General features: G+C 35.5%; 2 protein-coding genes across 2 annotated transcripts; one reads left to right on the top strand and one right to left on the bottom strand.

The window, feature by feature from the left end:
- The first annotated feature begins 4,799 nt into the window (after positions 1 to 4,799).
- LOC110705603 lies at positions 4,800 to 5,785 on the top strand. Its single transcript, XM_021883503.1, has 3 exons — positions 4,800 to 5,020; positions 5,100 to 5,516; positions 5,601 to 5,785. The coding sequence occupies exons 1-3, from the start codon at positions 5,006 to 5,008 to the stop codon at positions 5,739 to 5,741; spliced, it is 573 nt and encodes a 190-aa protein (XP_021739195.1). The 5' UTR covers positions 4,800 to 5,005; the 3' UTR covers positions 5,742 to 5,785.
- A 174-nt stretch (positions 5,786 to 5,959) lies between these two features.
- LOC110705859 lies at positions 5,960 to 6,838 on the bottom strand. Its single transcript, XM_021883792.1, has 2 exons — positions 6,665 to 6,838; positions 5,960 to 6,576 (listed from the first exon to the last, which is right to left on the bottom strand). Exons 1-2 carry the CDS (start codon positions 6,675 to 6,677, stop codon positions 5,960 to 5,962), a joined length of 630 nt encoding a protein of 209 aa, XP_021739484.1. The 5' UTR covers positions 6,678 to 6,838.
- Positions 6,839 to 22,972: the final 16,134 nt, after the last annotated feature.

Below are 22,972 nucleotides of genomic sequence, written 5' to 3'. Positions count from 1 at the left end.
TAGTAAGAGATATTGTGTGATATAATAATTGCGGGCTATAGATCATGTCACAACCCCTAAAATTCTAAAAAGAGTCACGACTATACAATCGAGCATGAAATTTGTGGCGGTCCAAACCCACCCAAATTGAATTGCTAGTCTTTACAATAGTGTTAGGGCCTGTTGTCTTCCGTTGAAATTCAGTTCAGTTCAGCTCTTAATTTACGTCTAGTGATATTGCTAATATATAAAGCTAAATTTCATTCTTTTAAGCTCTTATTACAACGACAACAACAACAACAACAATAATAATAATAATAATAATAATAACAACAACAACAATAATAATTGAAATAATAATACTAATAATAATAATCAATAAATAATAATAATAATCATCAATAAATAATAATAATAACAATAACAATAACAATAACAATAACAATAACAATAACAATAATAATAATAATCAATAAATAATAATAATAATAATCAATAATAATAATAATAATTATTATTATTATTATTATTATTAATATGTACATTTGTATATACACATATGTATAGTAATAAATAATCAAAGATTACTAATCCGTAGTTAAAAATCACTAATTAATAAGTTCAGTTCAGTTCAGTTCAGCTGAGTTCAGTCAATCGGAACAGGCCCTTAGATTATGTAAATAATCTCATATATAATATTAGTTGCATTTTACTAATGTATCCATAGCCCTAATCCTAGTAGAGTCTTGTATATATATTTGATGATTAATTAATGAGAAAGGCACGGAAAAAATTCTCTCGTGGTATCTAACTTTTTGTTATAGTTTGATTTATTGTAGTTTTAATACGACTCTACAGAGTACAGAAAAATATAATTTTAGTTTTTAAACACATACAAAAATATTTAGCGTTAAAGAACTTTTTTCGTCTTTTTTAAAATCTAATAATGTGGAGAAGGAGGAAAAAAAAATTGAAAAAAAACTTTTGCTAGCTAGCCATCTTGGCGATAAACATTAGGAAATTTTGCGAACAACTACCGCAAAAGTTTCAACTTTTGCGAACAACTACCTTTATTTATTTTTTTTGTTGCGAACAACTACAACGAACTTTGTATTTGTTTTGTTACCACTACCAGTTAACGATGGACGCTTGCTTGCTGTATGTGGGGCCCACCTTTCGTCATTTTCCCTCCAACTATCTCTCCTTTATATTAACGATCTTCCCCCTAATTAAATACTCTCTGTTTCTTTAAATGTTTGTCTTCCAAAATTTTAGGGCATGCATAGGTGAAATTCCTCACCTAGAGATCGAATTCAAGCTATTAGGATTGAAAAAACATTTAATATTCGCTCATTTTCTTAATCTTTCTTATGATTTCTGGTTAATTGTTCATTTTTTTGTGTATTGAACGAATTAGGGTGGGCCCCACATACGACAAGCAAACGTTCATCATTAACTGGTAGTAGTAACAAAACAAATACTTCCTCCGTTCTTTTATTATTGCACCACTTGTCTTTTTAAGAAGTTTCACAAATATTGCACCATTTCCTCTTTAGGAAAAAATTTATTTGTGTTCACACTATAAATACCCAATATACTCTTGCTTTTCACACTTACTTTTTAGTTTATCAATATATCACATTGGCAATTGTATTTTTACCTTTCTCTCTCTTACTTTTTTCCACTATCAAAATATTTGTACCCAACTATTATGGTGCAATAATTAAAAAATAAACGGAGGAAATACAAAGTTTGTGGTAGTTGTTTACAAAAAAAAAAAAAAAAAAAAAAAAAAAAATAAAAAAAATGAAGAAGAATATAAAAGTAGTTGTTCGCAAAAGTTGAAAAGTTGTTTGCAAAATTTCCTAAACATTACGAGTATTTTTTTTTTTTTTTTGAAGGAAACATTACGAGTACTTAAGAAGCAAATACTTTTGCTAATCATATTGGAGAGTCAAATTACTAGTAGAGATATAACAATAAAGAAGTAGTAATAATGAGTACTAGTTTGACTACAAATTACTAGTAGAGATATAACTAGTTTGACTACAACTACGCCTACTGACATCTAATTTAGTACAATAATCCGTATGAAGGTTTTTTTTTTATTTTTAATGGATATGAGGTATATATATACTAGTAGAAGATAGGTTAAACAATGAAAAAAAAATTGTTCATTAATCAAAATATATATTTGATATTTTGACTTACCCCATATATTACTTTGTACTCCCTCTATCCCTTATCTACATGTATATTCTCATTTTTCACGGGAATTAAGGAACTTAATAATTCCTTAAGTGAACTGTTAAACATCGCCCGCAAATTCCTACATAAAGCCCACAAAATAAGAGTGAAATGACACTTTTGCCCTCAAACTAAAAAACACAATTTCTCTCTCTACTCTCTACTTCCACTTTCTCTCTCTAAATTATTTCCAGAGCTATGTCGAGGCGGCCCGGCAAGGAAGTGGCGGCACCGGCGGTGGGCGGAAGGCGGTTTGCCGGCCAGAAGGTAATTTTTGTAATTTTTGTAATTTTTTTTTAAAAAAAAAAACCTCCGGCGACGGTGGGGCGCCAAGGCGAGACGCCACCACCACGGAGGAGGCGCCTAGGCAAGACGCCCATACGGTGGTGGCGGCGCCTAGCCCAGACGCCACTACCACGGCGGCGGCGCATAGGCTAGGCGCCACGGCTGTGGTAGTGGCGTCTGGGCTAGGCGCCGCCACCACCGTACGGGCGTCTTGCCTAGGCGCCTCCTTCTCTTTTTTTTAAAAAAAATTTTTTTTTGTTTTTTTTTAATTTTAAATTTTATTTTCGAATTTTTTTTTTTTTTTTTAAAAAATTTGTTTTTCTTTTTTTTAAATTGTATGTTCCCTTTTTTTTTATCTTTTTTTTTAAATTTTGTTTTTTTATTTGTTTTAATTTTATGTTCTATTTTTTTTTTTTAAAAAAAATTGTTTCTGGTTTTAATTTTTAATTTTATGTTCCTATGTATTTTTTTTTTTTTTTTGAATTATATTTTTGTATGTAAAAAAATTATAAGTTCCCTTTTTTTTTATAAATTTTCTTTAAAATTTTGATGTTCTTCTTTTTTTAAGTTTTTGCAATTTTAAATTTTTTAAGTTTTGTTAGTTTTTTGTTTTTGGTTTTTTCTTTGCATTTTTGATTTTTTGTTTTTGTTTATGTTTTTCATTTTTTAGTTTGTTGTTTATATTTTTTGTTTTTGGTTATATATTTTGTTTTTGGTATATTGTTTTGTTCATATTTATATTTTTTTATGTTTATATTTATATTTTTTATGTTTTTATTTATATTGTGTTGTTTATATTTTTATTTTTTATGTTTATAATTTTATTTCCGTTACTTGTTTATTTGCTTTTGTGTTTATTTTCGTCCTTTTTTGTATTTATATTTTTTGTTTTTGGTAATATTTTTTGTTTTTGTTTTTGTTTATGTTTGTTTTTTTTTTGTTTGTAGTTTATATTTTTTGTTTTTGGTATATGTTTATGTTTATATTTCTTATGTTTATATGTATATTGTCTTGTATATATTTATATTTTTTATGTTTATAATTTTATTTCCGTGACTTGTTTATTTGCTTTTGTGTTTATTTTCGACTTTTTTTAATTTGTTTTCGTTATTATGTTTCGTTATTTACTTGGAGTTAGGCATCGCAATTTGGACCTGGTGCGGGGAAGAGTATTGACGTCGTGAGGAGTACGATCTACTCAATGGAGAGCTCGGGGCCCAGACACGTTAGATCCCGTGGTATTTCGGCCTCGGCCCGCAGAGAACGGGTGCACTGTTCTGCGGACGATCAAGATGATGATGATGAGGAGGAGGAGGAGGAGGAGGAGGTCGAGGAGGAGGAGGTCGAGGACGAGGATGATGCAGATGAGGATGTCGACGATCAGAGTGGACCATATGATGATTACGGTCCATTCAGTCAGAGGCTTGATGATACGTATGAGACGCATAGGGTAGATGTGCGTAAGAGTCGAGATGGTAGGTTTGTTAGTAGATCTGGCACATCATCTGCGTCCACTGTGTCTGCGGGTAGCAGAAAACGGTCGAGGGCCGTTAATGATTCTTGGATGGTGAGGGGTGAGGTGGCCGGGGGACCTATAGACGGGAGTGTGATTCCTAGCTTTTTAGGACACATCGCTACCCGTATTTGGGAGGACCAGGAGAGGGCTTTGGATACAGGCATTTTGAAATGCCAAACCCGGGAAAAGACTTGTAGGTTTTTGTGTAGCTGGGCTGATGCTTGGCCGGAGGAGAGCGAGATGGTCGGGCGATTGAGGGGCACTAGAGTGAGTCACCTTCCTGCCACCATGCACGACAGGATTGACTGGACGCTGATCACGGCTTTCGTTGAGCGATGGCAGCCGGATACGAACTCGTTCCACCTTCCGTTCGGTGAGATGACGATCATGTTGCATGACGTCGAGGCCATCCTTGGGATTCCCGTGGAGGGAAACCGAGCATCTCTCGTCACTGATGCGGATCAGGCAGATTTACTAGCGGAGCTGTTGGCGGTGGATAGGGCTGCGCTGTACACATCGGCACTTGGTGTGTGGGATCACGGCGGCGTTAAGATCGCAGCCGTCTTGCAGCGATGTTTGCACCCTACGGCACGTAGGACGCAGGACACACAGCTGGCTGCATATGTTTTTCTTCTTCTCGGGTGTACCTTGTTTCCGGATAAGAGCGGGAACAAGCTCAGGCCACGCGACATAGTTGACGCGTGTGAGCCCGACAGAGTAGGCCAGTTTTCTTGGGGGTCGGCTACGCTGGCGTATCTGTATCGCCAGTTAGGATTCTCGAGCCGGGCTGATGCAGCAGGTATCACTGGATGTCTGACGTTGTTACAGACCTGGATATACGAGTATTTTCCTGCGTTTCGACCACACCGCGACCCGGTTCCCATTGGTGATGGCCAGCCACGTGCCTGTGCGTGGAGTCCGCGCGTCGAGAAGAAGTCCGTTGACCGCCTGCGCTCCATACGGTTATCGCTTGACAGGATGTCCCCCTTAGAGGTACAGTGATTAAATTATTTCTACTTTTACAATCTGATGCTTTATTTTATGACTGTTACTGATTTTAAATAATGTGCAGGTGAACTGGATGCCTTTCGGCCAGAACCCTAGTAATAGGGTACCCAGGACCCTCTACACCGGACTGATTCAGTATCGCGAGATCGTAGAGGCGTACATGCCGCAGCGCTGTCTTCGCCAGCTTGGATTTGTCCAAGTTGTCCCACCTCCACCGGCATGGCCCAGTAAGGCGGTACGATCTGCGTCGTCGAAGGAGTACGTCGTCCAATGGCCGGCAAACATGATATCCATGTGGGAGCAGTTTTCGATGGTTGCCCGCCTATGGACGGCGGAGCTGCAGCGGCCGCCAAGTGGGGTGACTGCCATGTGTGACCAGCACTACATGGAATGGTACATCCGGCACTCGCACCCGAGGTTGATCAAAGACATCGACGACGCAGATGATGACGATGTGCCACCTGCCACTGCCTCTTATGCGGTACGTCTCATCTTTTTTTTGTTGTTCTCTTATTTTAATATATATATGTATAATACGTCGTTTCATGTTTTTTGTTTTGTGTAGTGGATGGGCAAGATTATGCAGTTGGGACACCGACTTTTTGAGGAAAGGGACTGCATGACGAGTGCATCAGGCAGAGCTGTTATTGACGATCTGGAACGGACCCTTGAGCAGTGGCAGTGGGCGTCACAGAGGGATTACTGATATTTGAAATTAGACATTATCTTTTTAGTTTGTAATATTTGAAATTATTGTTCTTAGTTTTTAAAATTCAATATTATCTTTTTAGTTTGTAATATTGTGAAATTATTGTTGTTAGTTTTTAAAATGAAACATTATCTTTTAAAAATGAACACTTAGAAATGACATAGTATTGACAATACAAGGCCTCATAGTAAAAGGTAGGTGTACATCAACAAAAACTACATGGCAATTAAATTGTTCCACTGTTGCACGCGAGCATGGTACAAAGCATCCCAACCCTCCACGCTTGCTCTACGAATTTCATACCACTTCAATATGATATGTGGGACCGGAAAATCGGGTGACATGTCTAATCGGATAAAATGTCTGTATGACGGCCCAAGAAATCCAATAGCAACGTCCCTTACCGGTCTGGTGACGGTCTCGCGCGAACACCAGGGCAGAACCGTTGTACATGGATAATAGGCTCGACTATGTAAACCAAGGCCGAAATGCATGACTGCACACTTGTAGATGTTTGCAACGGCAAAGAGATCAAGTGGCGCATCGAACCAATGATTTTGATCGCAAGGTCCCCCTCCCCAACGGATACGCTGCAGAGACCTATCCAAGTCCTCGCCGTACACATGGCCATACACATCTCGGTTTGATGCGATTTCACTGTACATCAACTGCCTCACTAAACCGTAGTTGTCTTCACCCATTTGAAACACATCCGCCACAACCCGAAATCCGCAGTTACCATCTGCAATGACATCATTCCACCCGTCCAAGAATGGCATCATGATATTAGGGATCCTGTCCTTATATGGAAAATGTTCAATGTCCATTCTCCCTGTTACACACATCAATAAACACAATAAACAAGTCAACAGTAAACTAATCAAACAGTCAACAAAAGAAATTGAAGTCGAATGTCTTACCGGTGCCGGGCATATTCACCGACGACGATGATTGGCTGCCACTTGATGAGGATGTACGACCACGGCCACGGCCACGGCCACGACCGCGAATGTACTCAAACGCACTCTTGTTCCGCCGTGGTTGTCGACCCCTAGGTCGCTCGACCCCTTCCGGTTCCTCGGTATCCAAACACGATGTATGCGGAACAGCATGCTCTCCGATAACGAGCGTCCGCCAGAATGGATGAACCTGATCGACATGTAACGACGCCCTGTCTTGCGTAATTACGCGGTGAATGGTGCATGCACAAGGTAATCCATGAGTCACTGATATAGCACATCCGCACCGAATAGCCACTTCATCGCCCAACTCCCTCATCCTGGTATACTCGCTCAGAATCAACCCCAAAAAGTGGTGTGACACACGACCGTGGAGAATCTTAAATATGAAATGGCCATACAACATGCCATGTCGTCGTCTGGAGTCCTCGAGATAGTTCTTGATGCCGTTCCTCTGAGTATCAATAGCCTTGTTTATTCTCTCGAACAGTGTATCCAGAGCAGCCGTGGAAGAATCAATCCAGTCCTTCAAAGCTCTATGAGCGCTCTCGACTCTGCATGTCGTAGTGTTCCCAAAATGAAGAACTTGGTTCGTCCAATATTTGACAAACTTTTCCCTCTGAGGTACCCACTGGTGCATCACATAGTCTACGATTGGCGGGCACCACTTGTACGCATCCTTGAAGTTTTCCAAGGCTCGATCGTACTCTGCCTCTGTGGTAGCTTGCATGATCTTCCGCCACTTACCATTTACCAATGTCTCTGCTGTTACTAAATTCTTGTTGAAAAGATTGTAGGCTTTGACTTTCACGCAGTTGTTGATGTGCCATGTGCACAGTAAATGGCTCGACTCCGGAAACAGCTCCGCTATAGGGGCAAAAAGACCTCCCTCACAATCACTTACGATGGCCGATGGCTGTACATTTGGGCCGATGTAGTTTCTCAACTTTTCCAACACCCAACGGTAACTCGCAGCCGTCTCATCCTTCATGACTGCATAACCAATCAGAAAGTTCTGGTTCGTTGGAGCCATCCCAACCATCTCAACCAGTGGGAACTTGTACTTGTTTGTCTTGTACGTTGAATCGATCAAAATCACAGATGGCCAAGACGAAATCATATCAGCACAATCAGGATGGACAAGGAACAAATGAGTTACCTCCGATGTGTCTTCGTCAGATTCAAACCAGTAAAGGTAACCACGTGCTTGTGCCTGGTGCAGAAGCTGCTGTATAGGGTTCCTTCCCTCTGACCGTTCAAACCTCAATTTCTGTCTGACGTTGTAGATGTGTCTTCGGTTTGGCTGGTCTTCGGGGAATTTCTCTAACACAGACGCTAATATTTTAGCGGGCTTCACTCGAGCATCACTCATTTCTTTTACAACTAGTTTCGCAGCTGGACTTAGGCCGCTTAACTGCCGATGCCCCACTTTGTATGCTATCAGCTCATGGTTGTGATATCCCCATTTGCCGTAACCCTTCACTTCCCAACCGTCACGCCTTTGATGTTGTCGAACCTTAACTCGGAACTGACACCCACAACCTTTCCGCTTTGAGTCAAACCGAATCGCTTTACTGAAATCTCGTTCTTCTCTTTTGCGATAACGGTCGCATCTCAAAATGCGATCCATTCTACCATCCCGTTGAGATTTATGAGTTGCTACTACTAAACAAAAGCCTGATCTAATTGCAACCTGTTTTGCCCAATCAATCGCTTGTTGAGCATCTTCGAACAGGCCATCATGTACAAAAATCCCACTGTAATCATTTCCGTCTCCACCATAATCCTGTAACAATAACATATAACGTATAAATATAATTACATTAAGATTAAATTAATACACTTAACACAAAATTATCACAAACGCAATTTCTAAATTTTAAATTTCTAAATATCATTTTTATATTTAACGCATAATACATTTAAAAAACAAAATAATAACACACATTTCATTTCAAATTTATCAAACATAAATAAACAAACAAAAAAAACCATAATAAAAAAAAAATAAACAAATACAAAACAAAATAAAACAAAAACAAACACAAAATAAAAGATGCATTAAAAAAACTTAATTAAAAAAAAAAATTAATTCCCTCCAAAAAAAATTAAAAGGAAATAAAACAACACAAGCAAACAAAAACAAAAAAATTCCAAAAAAAAAAAACAAAACAAAATAAAACACCACAAGCAAAAAAAAATCAAAAACAAATCAAAACAAATAAACAAAAAAAACAAAACAAATCAAAAAAAAAAACAAAAACAAAACAAAACCAAACAAAAAAAAAACAAACAAACAAATAAAAAAAAACAAAAACAAAACAAACTAACAAAAAAAAAAACAAACAAACAAATAAAAAAAAAAACAAAAACAAAACAAACAAACAAAAATAAAAACAAACAAACAAATAAAAAAAAAAGAAAAACAAAACAAAAAAACCAAAAAAAAAAAAAAAGGGGGATTAAATTAAAAAATAAAAAAAAAGAAAAACAAACAAAAATAAAAACAAACAAACAAATAAAAAAAAAACAAAAACAAAACAAAAAAAAACAAAAAAAAAAAAAAGGGATTAAATTAAAAAATAAAAAAAATAAAAAAAAATATATATATATTCCCCTAGTGGCGCCTGGCCAGGACGCCGGAGCCACGGCCTTGGCGCCTGGTCAGGACGCCGGAGCCACGGCCGGGGCGCCTGGTCAGGACGCCGCCGCCATGGTGGCGGCGTCCTGGCCAGGCGCCCTGGCCGTGGCTCCGGCGTCCTGGCCACGCGCCACTACCATGGTCGAGGCTTCTCCACCAGGCGCCGTTACCACGGTGGCGGCGTCCTGGCTAGGCGCCACAACCACGGCATGGCCTTTTGGCTAGGCGCCAGCCACCATTTCGTCCTTACGATGCGTTACGAACCTCGTTTTCTGATGACGACGGCGATTCTCCGGTGATCCTCGGCGATCCGGTGCTGCTCCACATTTTTTTAGTGCGAAAAATTTATCTTCGGTTAAAATTATAAAAAGGGCAAATTTGTCAAAAAATTATAAAATGTGGGCTTTATGTAGAGATTTGCGGGCGATGAATAACAAGTCCCTTCCTTAAACCCATGATTGAGTACAAATGTGCAAGTGAGATTAGAGAGATATAGAGAGAAAGAAAAGCTGGTTGGTAATTTTTGAAGAGATAAAGAAATAAAGTGTTGGAAAATGATGTTAAAAGGACAAAAAAATACGGAGTAAAAGAAAATTGATAATAACTCATCAAAAAGTCATAATATTATCAAAAATACATTCTTTAAACAGAAATAGACATGTACTTAGATCGGTAGTTTAAAAACCCCATAAACGAAATTAAAGTATGCATGCAGATAAGGGACAAAGGGACACTTCTAAAGAGTACGGTACATAGATAGATGAATGAACTGATTCATAATGGGACGTTGGAACAAATCATTACAATTGAGTGGGAATAACTAATTGTTTCTTTTGACGCTAATTAAACTGCTAATTGAATTTTTAAGGAAGCTCCAAGATACAGTGATCAGGATTGTAAACAGTTGTTAACTTGTCATAAGCACAAAACCTCTAGTATTCTCATTGGCTTCGTATCTCAAGGTTGAATCCTACGGAGTATTTCAAGTGTAACTAGGTAAGCACTACTACCTGGGAGAAATTCTAGATTTTCTACCACTAAAGGCAAATTTTTGAATAAATTTTTGGGTGTGTATTGTCACTTTCTAGGTTATTATTAGATCATGTGATATGTCCTTCTCTCATTTTTTTAAGGAAATTTTGAGTTTTACCACCAAAAAATTTCAACAAATTGTTTTTTACCACCTACTATTTTCAATCTTTTATTTTACCACCAAATAAAAAAATTAAAGTTGTTTTTTACCACCTTTAGCCAATTCCGGTGACTGAAAAGTGCTGTGGGGCCCACCCTTTTTAATTTCCCTCCAATTTTATTTACACCCACCCCGATTTATTTCTTCTGTTGATTAACCCCAACCAACTTCATTTAATTCCTCTAACTTTCTCACCTTCCTCTCATTTAGTACTCTGAATTTCACTCCTCTTCTCACTCTTCTGACCCTAAATTTTCCTCTTCCCATTTGAATTTTGATGTTGCTGTTGCAGTAACGAAGAGGTGGCACCACAGAAACCCTACAACTCAGCTTCAATTCGTCACTTTCAACAAGGGGGGACCTAAAGTGTTGGACTTTACTAACATAGATTCGAGATTCTGACAAAGCAAGATACTTTTAGCATCTTAACTGTAGTTAGTGTGTGTGATTGTGGTGTAATTGTTGATTTTATATGCTAAATATGGGGTGTTGTGGACTTTGTGTTGATTAACCCTAAAATTCGAATCTTAGACATGTGTGGATGTATTATGCTGTGATTACTGTATAATTAAAAATTAGGGTTATATATTGTTGGTATGTGGATTTACCATTGAGTCTGTGGTCAAGCTTTGACCTGATTGATATATTAAGTGTTTAAAGACTTGTTTACATTGAACACTGTGTAAAGTATCAGTTACATTAATTAATGAATCATTTGGGACTAAATTGAGTTATGTTATGTTTATGTGTTGTGTGTGTAGCAGAATGAACAAAGTCCAACTTAAACTGACATTGGGTGGTGCTTTTATACCTTCTTTAATTGGAAAAAAAAAAAAGAAAAAGAGGCTATTAAGCTGGGATGGGGGATGGGTATACTGAAAGAAAAATGTGAATCCCTCCAACATTGATGTACATTTTATAAGAGAAGTTGTTGTCCATGGGTTTGTGTCTGTTAATGTACAGGTCCCTACTAAGTTTAGTTGCTGGTATAGACAAAAGGGGAGGACATTTACAACTGGTAAAAGGGAGTTGGTGAACAGTGAAGAGATAAAAGGATTGTTAGATACAGTGAACAGGGAGGGAGTTATTGAGGTGTTTGTCACAAGTGGGGAACCAATCCAGGCCACTCCCATTACACCTTTTCATATTATGATGGGAATTCTATGAGTGCAAAAGAAAGAAATAAGTTGAGTAAAGATCCATTTGTGCCCAAATTAAAGCCCAACCCAGTTACTTCTAGCCCAACAATAAAGGCCCTTACTGAAGAACCACTTAGGAGAAGCCCTAGATTATCTGTTAAAGGTAGGGATAAGGTTGATGCAGCAGCTAAGAGGTTTAGTGCTACAGATAAGGGGAAGGGAAAACTAGTTGAAGAGGAGGTGGAAGGTAGTGAGAGGAATACAGTAAGTAGGGAGTTGTTTAAGGATGGTGAAGGGGACTATAATCTTTCATATTTGTCTGATAGTGAGCTTAGTGACCCAGATGTAGATTGGAGTGAAGCAGAAGAAGAGTTTTATGATGTTGTTAATGATGATGAGTGGGTGAGACAGAATACAGAGTTGGTGAACAGGGAAGTGATTAGGTGTTTCAGTGAAGAGAAACAAGATTTGCAACAAAAACAAGCTGGTGCAGGAACTGAGATTGAAAGGCATTTGAGGGAGATTGATATCAGTTTCCAGCAGGAGCAGGAAGAGATTCTGATGAACTTAGGAGTGTTCATAGTGATTCTGATGTTGAGGAGTGCATAGGCCCATGGTTTAATGGGGAGACTGATTTTGGAAAGCCTATTCAGCTTGTGCAAGGGCTGAGGTTCAGCAATGTGTATGTACTCAGGAAAGCTTTGAGAGTTCATGCTATAGAAAATAGGTATGAGTACTATTTTCTTCATAATGACACCAAGAGGCTGACTATACATTGCAAGAGGAGGTGCAACTGTGTGTATAACAAGAAAACTTGTAGGCTGCCTAAGTGTGTGTGTAGGAAGAGTGTTAAATGTCCATTTAAGGTGTATGCTGCAAGATTGGTGAAGTCAGAAACTTGGCAAATCAAGTCACTGAGATTGAAGCATCTTTGTATGAGAACAAAGATGAATAAGAAAGTTACAGCTGAGTTCTTAGCTGATAGATACTTAAAGGAGTTTAGAAGCAATCCAACTTGGAAGATTAGACAAATACAGGAGAGAGCTTTGACTGATTTGGGAATTAAAGTGAGCTACTTTAAAGCTTGGTTGGCTAGGTGTAGGGCAAAGCTAATTATTTTTGGGTCTTCAGCTGAGCAGTATGCCAAGGTATGGGACTATACTAAGGCATTAGTGGTGCACAACCCTGGAACTGGTTGTGTGGTTGTTGTAGATGGGATAGAGCAGCCTGAACCCCCTCTTTTTTTGAGAATGTTTGTGTGTCTTGCACCATTAAGGGATGGTTTTGTTAGTGGATGCAGACCAATTATTGGAGTAGATGGCTGCCATCTTAAGGGTGCTTACCCTGGCCAAATTTTAGTTGATGTAGCTAAGGATGGTAATAACCACATATTTCCACTAGCATGGGCAACTGTGGAAATTGAGAACAAGGACACATGGTCATGGTTCCTTGAGGCATTGGTAGACAGCATTGGAGGTCAAGATGAAGGTGAAGGGTTGACTTTTATGTCTGACAGGCAGAAAGTAAGTTGATAAATTTCCAGGTTGACTTTTATGTTTTTTTAGTTTGAGATAGGTGTAGCATACTAATTATTGTGTAACTTTTTTTGTGTAAATGCAGGGCCTGCTAGAAGCATTTGAGAATGTTGTACCTAAGGCTGAGACTAGGTACTGTGTTAGACACATCTGGTCTAACTTCAAACAACAATTCCAAGGATCTCTATTCAAAGAGCTATTTTGGAATGCAGCTAGGGCTTACACTCAAGTATAATAGTTAAATCCTCCTAGTTTTGTTGATTGTGAGTTTTTGGTTTTGGTTAGTTCCATTTGATTTTTACTGTGTGTGTCTTAATTTAGTATTATAATGCATATGGTCAGACTGATTTTGAAGTGGCTATGGAGTCTATAAACTTTTTATCTGAAGAAGCCTATGATTACCTAGCAAATATCCCCCCCCCCCCCAACATTGGTCCAGACATGAATTCTCCCCAACATGTAAGTCAAACATGTTGTTAAACAATTTGTGTGAGACTTTCAACTCTGTTATAAGGGATGCTAGGGATAAGCCAATATTAACACAAATGGAATGGCTTAGAAGATACATGATGAAGAGGACCAATGATAAATGGATGGCAGCCTCTGAATGGGAAGGGTTGTGTGTTCCTTATGTGAAAAAGGTGTTTGATGGGTTGGAAAAGTATGCAAGGACATGCACTGTCCAGTCAGGTAGGGGTGAGCTTTATGAAGTGGAGTATAAGGATGATACATGTGTTGTTAACCTTGAAGCAAGGACATGTACTTGTTACAGATGGGATTTGACAGGATTGCCCTGTGTCCATGCTTTTGCTGCTTTGGTGGATAAAAGGGTTGATCCAGAGCTTTATGTCCACCCATACTACCACATACAGACTTACCTGACTGCCTATGAGACTCCCATTCAGCCCATGCCTGGAGCCAAGCATTGGGATAAGGTGCATATGAGAGAGCCTATGCCTCCAGCTTTTAAGGTCCAACCTGGGAGACCAAAAGCTAAAAAGAGGAAGCTTGAACAAGGGGAGGGGAGTTCTGCACCTAATTCAGAGAACAAGAAAGTGAAGAGAAGGAATCAATGCAAGAAATGTGGGGGTTTTGGCCATTATGCCAAAACTTGTTCTCTAGATCCTGCCCCTACACCAGTTCAAGTTCAGAACACAGCACCATCAGGAGGTAGGCCAGCATTGGACAACCCTTGGATGAAGGAACAGAGGAGGAAGAGTGAATTGAGAGCTATGAAAAAGGTAAATTCACTTACACTATTTTTGATACTTAGATTGTCATGTGTACTGTACCTATTTACTGATTATGAATGTATGTATACAGAGTGCATCATTAGGAGCTACTGCAGGACCCAATAGCATTGGAATCAAGAAGTTTCCTCAAGAATTGGCAAAAGAAAAAGCAGCTGAGGCATCTTCTGCTTGTAATGCATCTCAGCCAACTGAGCAAGTGCAGCCTTCTGCAATGGAAGCATCAGCAAGCCAGCCCATGACTAGGAGCAGAACAAAGCTTACTAAAACTTCCCACACCTCAACCTCTCAGCCTCTTCCCAGATAGCAGAATACCAGACACAAGTTATCAGTATCAAAGGGTTTACATCAGCATCAGTTCATGCAAAAGGATGATATGTGGGAACTTGGCCATGATATGTAATTTACTGCCTTAAATTTGGTTTACTGTAAACAGACAAGTGGTTTTTTTTTTTTTTATCAGTTTGCTTAAGTGTTTGAACAACTAAGGGTGGCAAGTCCATCATTTTGTGCACTTAACTATTTGGAATGAACAATATTAACTAGGGCAGGAACCCTGATTTTGTAGTATGTTGAACCACTTCTAAAATATAATCTGATCAGCACCTGTTTATAACATTTGCATATGTAATTGGATTCAATTATTTTCATTTCAGTGCATAACCAAATTTTCATTTCATTTCATAACCAATACAACAATAACACAACATCCTTATAACAATTTCACAATCAATTGTTCCATTCCTAAAACTAAACCAACAAAACAAATAACAACAAACACAACAAACAGATTCATAGATGATGTCTTCCTGCCTTCAACCTCTTGTGTCATCTTTTTCCTATCAGAGCTAAGGGCCTTGCATTTCAATTTCAAGCTATCAATCTCATTCAGCAAGCATCTTCTTTGTCCACAAAAATCATCAACTTCTCTCTTTAAGTCAGCATGCTCACCCTTCATCAACTTCTTATCCAATAGCAAGTTGTTAATTACTTCAGTTTGCCAACTTGTGCCATCTGGTTACAGCCCCTTGATTCAATCACTGGATCATAGAATTTGCAAGATCTAAACTTCCTCCCAGGATTTTCCCTAGTCCAAGAAGTTAACCTTGCAAAGGGTACTCTACATTGGCATTTCCTCTCTTTTGAAGGAGAAAAACTTAAGGAAGACATTCCTTCTGCAAAATGACACTTAGCAACTTCAATAGTAGTACATAATCACCTTAATTAGCTTTCCATACACCTAATTTCTATTAACAATCAGTAACTCATAAAACCCCCAATTTCAATTTTAATATGAACCCTAATTTAATAAAAACTGAATGTGGGTTTCAATTGCTAACTTGTTTTGACCAAATTCTGGATTAATAACCTCTACATGAACGAATGAACAAATTAATTGAATCAATCCTTTTATTTAATCAGCTAATTAAACTTGTGCATGACATACCTTAACTGCTTCAATTCCCACTGCTAAAGCAAATTCGTTTTCAAATCTTTAGATAACTGATGATTTATGGCTGATTGCTTGATGTTATTGCAGTACATTGAGAGAATTGGTATAAATCGAATTTTTGGAACAACAAATGATGAACTAGGGGTTTTATAGGATAGAAGATCGTGATTGAAAAGGGTAAAAATAAAAAAGTATCCGTTTTAGTGGGGCCCACAACACTTTTCAGTCACCGGAATTGGGTAAAGGTGGTAAAAATAAACTTTAATTTTTTTATTTGGTGGTAAAATAAAAGATTGAAAATAGTAGGTGGTAAAAAACAATTTGTTGAAATTTTTTGGTGGTAAAACTCAAAATTTCCTTTTTTTAATGTCAAAAATTCTTTATGTACAATGGAAAGTTAGACATCTACATTGATTAACACATTGTTGGCCAAAAAAAAAAAAAAAAAAAAAACGGAGTATTGAATTATACAAGTACTTCGTATTGTTTGAAAAGTAATTACAATTTGATAATAATCATATATGTCAAATATAAACATTTGAGAAAAGTTACATAAACTTTACATCTAACATTAACTGTTATGGAGTACTTGAATCGTTACCGTGTTAAACACTGTTTTTTTATTAATAGTATTTGATCTGATAAAAAAGTTAATTAGTCACTACTTAAAAGAGTTAAAATGCTACCCTCGAATAAAAAAATTTGCTGCTTAGCTTTATTAAAAAAGAATAATACTTCCTCTGTTTTTTTTAAATGCATCAATTTGACTTTTGCACTATTCACCTGTCATATTTGATTGATTTTTTATTTTTTTATTTTTTTTTTATTACAGAGTATAAAATACGGAGTAATTAAATGTTACGCTCGTATTATATAATATATCATTAGATTCATCATAATGTATACTTTCATAACATAATTTTGTTACATTTATTAATGCACAATTAAAGATATTAATGGTCAAAGTTACGTTTTGACAATGTAGCGGTCAAACTGATGCATTAAAAAAATATAAAAAAAAATAAAAGGAGGAGTACTCTGTAGTCTATACGTTGCATACAAGTTCTTCAATTTGCATCATACAGAGTACATCAAAATCTCATAAACCCTTCAATTCACTGTTTCCCGACCAAGTAATACGTATTTGACTTACATGATAAAAAAACTTACCTTACATTATATTTCATAGATGTTTAGAGTTTGAATATTTCTAAGTGAGATTGTACACGGAGTAAAGGTGAGGATCGTCTTAATTTATGGTTTAATTAAGGACATGCTTTCTTTAGCTTAATTTTAGTTCAGTTCAGTTCAGTTCAGCTTTAATCAGTTCAGTTCAGTCCAGTTTCTAATTTTCTTCTCTCATCAACAATTCATTTCAGCTCTATCATTTAATCTAGCTCCGATTAATTCAATTCAGCTCAGTTCAATAAATCAGAACATGCCCAAGAATAGCTGCCCCGTAAGTAAAAAATACTTTACCTTTAAAAGGGGGTTATATTGTCAAAAAAGAAGGGGGGTGGTTTGGAAAAACCACTGTTTCTCCAAGGATTTGAGTTCTCAAATTTTAGTTCCTATAAGAGCACTCACATAAGTGAGCATTTTTTTTTGCTCATGAGCAAAAGTGGTGAGCAAATTTGGTAGAAATGGTACTACATCAATGAGGAAAATGAAAAATGCTCATGAGCATTTCACAATTTGCTCATAGGATGAGCAAATTTCATGATGAATAGTAATGTCGTGGGCCCAAGCATTCATCCAAAATTGATGAGCAAAAATGATAGAAATGTTACTGCATCAATGAGCAAAAGAAAATATGCTCATGAGTAATTCAATTATTTTTTGATCACTAGTGGGATAAAATTTCCTCACCAAAAATGCTCATGAGCAAATTTGGTTGGGAAGAGAGAGAAAGTGGCTAGAGAGAGAATGTGCAATTTTTTTTTTTGCTCACTAATGTGAGTGCTCTAAATGATTTGAAGATTATCGCCAACGTAACAAGAGTCCACCTGCGAGCAGTAGTAACGTACTGACTGTATTATTACAAACTTTAATTTTTTTTTTAATACCAAGTACTGTACAACTTTTTATAAATAATTTTCTATATATCTAGGTCATTTAATAACAGTAACGATTTTAAAAATAATTTTCTATCTAGCTCAAATTCATAAAAAATTAATTAAACTAATAAAAAATAAAAAATAAAGCCTATCTATAATCAATTTGTTAACGTTTGGAGAATTTTTGCTTATGGTCAAATTGGTGTTCCGATCCAAGCTAAGCTATACTACGTATTAGATTAAATCTTAGTTTAAGCTAATCGATCAACTTTTGAAACATTTATTGAAATGTAAGTTTTGCATGGTATGAGTTTTGTCAATAATATGGTATCTTTACCATTTTGACTCTTTGGTATTGGATGAAGCATGTTATAAATACTCGTTTGGCAGAGGAGGGGGCAGAACATTATGTTTTTGTACTCGTTTTACAACTTTTTCTGTATTTATTTCAATCTATATATTTATGGAGTACTCGTATAGTTTTTCCAAAATAAAAAAAAAAAATAAAAAAAATTAATGACATTCATTTGCTAATATGTTTGAAGAAAACTTTGAGAAATTTATCTGCATTTTTACTGATTATTTAATTTTTAAAATGATAATAAATCATGATTAATGTGGATAAAAGTAATTGTTATAGATAATATATTGTACTATGTAAATGTTTTTTATTATACGAATATTTCTACAACGTAACAAAGAATAACAAAGTATTTCGTATCATCTAGGTGGCAGAAGAAAAAAAAAATTCCATAATCAAGTTAATTAGGACTATTAATCTAAATATTGTTGATTAAATAATCGTAAGTCATTGTGTAATTTAAAGCCTAGCCTCTCATAACATGAAAGACTCTAAATTATCAATCTAAATGTACAACATTTACGTATGATTTTATGTACAACAGTAGATAGGCTAGAGTGAACAGTGTTAGTTGAGCGTCAACTTCTTAAGGCAATCCAACCAACGACATTAAGCATGTATAACCTGGACCATCTGTATCCTTTTTTATTTTATTGTTTTTTGAGAAAGGGGAATCTAGGTCGAAACTTGTTGCTATCAATCTATCAACAAATTTATTAAACAATAAGGATCGAGTATTTGTATGGCTCACAATGCAACCAATTAATTAACCAAATAAACAATACTTTCGCCTTTTGCAATGAATACTTATGTTCGTTTAAAACTATACACCCTCCGTTTCATTTTGGTATGCACAATGTATATTTACATTTTTTTTTCATTATTTATACGTTATTTTTCATCATTTTATTAATATATTAAAAATAAATGTTAGGATGTTTAGTATCATGTAAATTGTATAATATTGTTATATATGAGTATAGGAACTTAATTATATAGTACAGAGTACTATATAATATATTCAGGGGCAAATAAGTATAGTATATTGTCATGTGTTAAATTTTAAAATGTGTTATTTATTATGAAACAAAAGCTAGCCATAATTTAAAGGTACTATACCATTATTATCGATCAATAATTTCTTTTTTTTAATACAAAACTACAAATTACAAAACACAACTTTTTTTATCTGTAGTATCTAATTTATTTTTTAATACTCCCTAAAAACAAAGTTTATGATTGAAGTGTTTGATGTGACTAATATAGATAAATAAAGTACTTCGTCATTGATACTTAAAGGACCCATTATATACAACCATACAGGAAATGACTTTGGCACACCAAAATTGATTTTAAAACACCTCTATGTGAGAGCACAAATTACTATGCTATTTTCTTATAGGGGTGTGCCAAAATTAATTACCATTATATACACTTGACTTGAGCGTATATGAAAGTTAGCTAGTTTAACCCAATACATACACATTCATTTTAATTGTTGCATGATCAAACCATATGTATATTGAAGCACTCTTAGCTTAGAAAATATCCAAATTGAAGGATCGAGAGTATAATAATTAAACTCGGGTATTGAAATTACTTCATATGTATTACATACGGAGTAGAATATACATGTATTAAATTGTCGATAAAATTGGCTAAACTATTAGAATATATAGTCTTAGCTTGAAAAATCATTTAACAACTTTAATTAAGCATATGAGGTTGTGCTACGCTAATTTCTGAATTGAAGGAAGTGTCTGTAAACTGCAAAGTATTAGGGACGACTGATTTGTTAATTGTAAAAAGGAGCATAAAGAGATCTAAGACCATAAAAATATGCAATGATTGTTTTTCCGAACATTATATTGACTTTATTGGTATGGTACATCAATAATATTTCCCAGATTGATTACTGTTGACCCTTCTTTTTTTATTGCGAATTATATTTAATTTTTTCTAGTCAATAATTCCAAAATAAAAAAATAAAATATAACGCTTGCTTTCTAATTTGCTTGAATCCTTTTTATTTGTGTACAGGGAAACGGTCGATAAACTAGCAATTTTTTTATTTTTATTTTTTTTGAAAATTAATAGACGATATTTGATCTCATACCCGGAGTTAATTTGTGCCAACATGGTGACATATCTAATACTTGTACTTACACGAATTGCCATTCGGATACATACATCTTCAATTCATACCACAAGCTAAATTATAGCTCATATTGAATTAGCAGTTTCGATTATGCATAACGTATTGCATCTAATTATGTTAGTTCATCAATTGAGTTAGTCCAAAGTTGGTGTTGGTTAAATTATTATCACCTTCAATATATGTTGTCTTTAACATTAAACTAATTGTATATGATCTGAAAACTATCATTTATACTTAATTAAATTAGCAAGCCTATTAAGTTTGCTTTTATTAATCATCCCAAACAAGCTACAAAATGATACCAAGATGGAATGTCAGCTAATAATTTAACTGACCTTTTTTTTTTTTTTTTTTTTTTGTTAAGATTGGACAAATTGGTAGGGATTATTTTTATTTTTTTTTCCTATAAGTTGGTAAAGGGGCAATTCAGGCTAAAACTGTATTACTTTATTTAGGCTAAAACTGTATTATTATTTCCAAATTGCAAATTAAAACTTACAATACAACCATTTCTGCATATATGCACATACATTTTCCTTCTCTGATCAGTCCAAAATTAATGGTTTCATGAACGTGTTTTTAGGATGTCTGGAAAAAAAAAATGTATTTTACGTTTATATTTGTAGTACGGATTTAAAGTATATAATACGCTGCTACTAATATCAATAAGAAGATGCAAAAATAATATAGTAAAATACCAAAATTCGATTAATAAGTTTGTGCTATTAATACGTATATAAATCTTTTTGTGAGGTTCAAAGTTATATAATAATACTATTGCAAAATGTGATATACGTAGTACATAATTACTGTATTTTTGACCGATCGAAAAAGTAGTAATACGGATACATAACCATGTCAATGAAATGCACAATAGAAATAAGAAGTACAGGACATTACATAATTTTAGCATACAACTATCAATCATGGAAACATTATTGTCTGCCCAACATTTTACACATCTCTCTCATTTTCTCTACTGGTACAAAATCCATGGTAAGTTATAAGAACAGTCAATTTCCTATTGTTTTTTTAAACCCTAAACAAAAGAGACAAAGAACGTGGGATGCTTCATAATGTGGGGCTAGGCCACCTAATTTAGGACATCAACATATTAAAATAAATACAAAATAAAATATAATAAAAAAATAATACTTCCTAGAACTCTCAAATCTTGCATGCCCTAATTTAAAAATACGGAGTAATTTAGTTTGTTTCTTTAAGTTTATTTCATACTTAGTATTATACGTAGTAGATAGTCACAAAATAGATGCTATAAGTAGTCAAGTACTCGTACTACTTTATTTGCATATATGTATCTTTAGTCTCACCCCCATTTTCTTTCTCATCTTATCTACTAGTACAAAAAGTAATTATATGTTCATATACTTGCATTGTCGGGTGTTAATTTGAAACATCATTTAAGGGGACGAAGGAAGTATTATTGTCCTTACTATTAGCAAAACTAGTGCCAAGTGGTACCGGACTAGCAGTTACAATGTAACCTATAAACTAAACCTAAAGCTATTGTAACTATTTATGCTGCAAAAATATAACAATGTGGGGTGTACGATAAAGATGTAATGTTTCAAGGTAGGGAATATTATACTCTTAATGGGGTCTACTCTTTATGTTTTTTATTTTTATTTTCAAATGAACATTTAACTTTCTTAATTGCATACAGAAAAAGTGGCTAAAAAGGTAGGCCCTATTATAATTTGTGGGGATATGCTCCATTTAATATGTGACATATTAACATAAAGTATGTACGTCTATGAACATACATATGTATGTCTAGTGTAATGTATGTAAAATAGCATGCATATACTAGTATATCATATGCTTCGTAGAGTCCCCCATTGGAAAATTCGACATGTCTACAGAGAAACAAACAGAGCAGCAAATTGGATTGCAAATGTTGGCCATCTTGTCAATGACAAATTAGATATTTCTTTTTGTACCTCTTCAGCTTTGTACCCCATTCTCACCTCAGATGCTTTAGGATCACCCCTCGTGAGGAGGGGGTCCTAATTCTTTCCTTTTTTTTCTTACCTTCCAAAAAAAAAATATGCTTTGATATTATATTTATGGAGTATGTTGTAGTGATGGTCCATACTCTTTACAAGAACTTATGATACTCCTTAGTCCGTACTATGTAATTATGTAAAATAAATGCATTAATGAGATGGCATTTATGTTTGATCTCGTTAATTTATGCTATGGTGGCTAATGGGCCGGGTTAACCTAAGGCCTCCTGCCCAACTAACATATCAGTTCAGGCCCAATTAAGGAATAGACAGAGTTGCTTATCGTCTTATCGGGTCGTCCTATGTGTGGATCGAACTCTCAACCTTCTCGTCCGTCTAAAATGATCCCAACCCAGCCTGATTGCCCATCGAGAAAGCCCGATAGTTTGGTTAGTTCACGGGTCATTGGCAAATCCCTACCACCAACGTACCCACTTGGCTTGACCTATTGTGTAT

This window comes from Chenopodium quinoa, unplaced genomic scaffold, assembly GCF_001683475.1.
Source record: "Chenopodium quinoa cultivar QQ74 unplaced genomic scaffold, ASM168347v1, whole genome shotgun sequence".
NCBI lineage: Eukaryota > Viridiplantae > Streptophyta > Magnoliopsida > Caryophyllales > Amaranthaceae > Chenopodium > Chenopodium quinoa.
This window is presented reverse-complemented; position numbering and strand designations above follow the sequence as displayed.

Coding starts and splice junctions, on each gene's coding strand:
- LOC110705603 (XM_021883503.1), top strand. Junction 5,517..5,600: donor CTGCCACTGCCTCTTATGCG/GTACGTCTCATC, acceptor TGTTTTGTGTAG/TGGATGGGCAAGATTATGCA.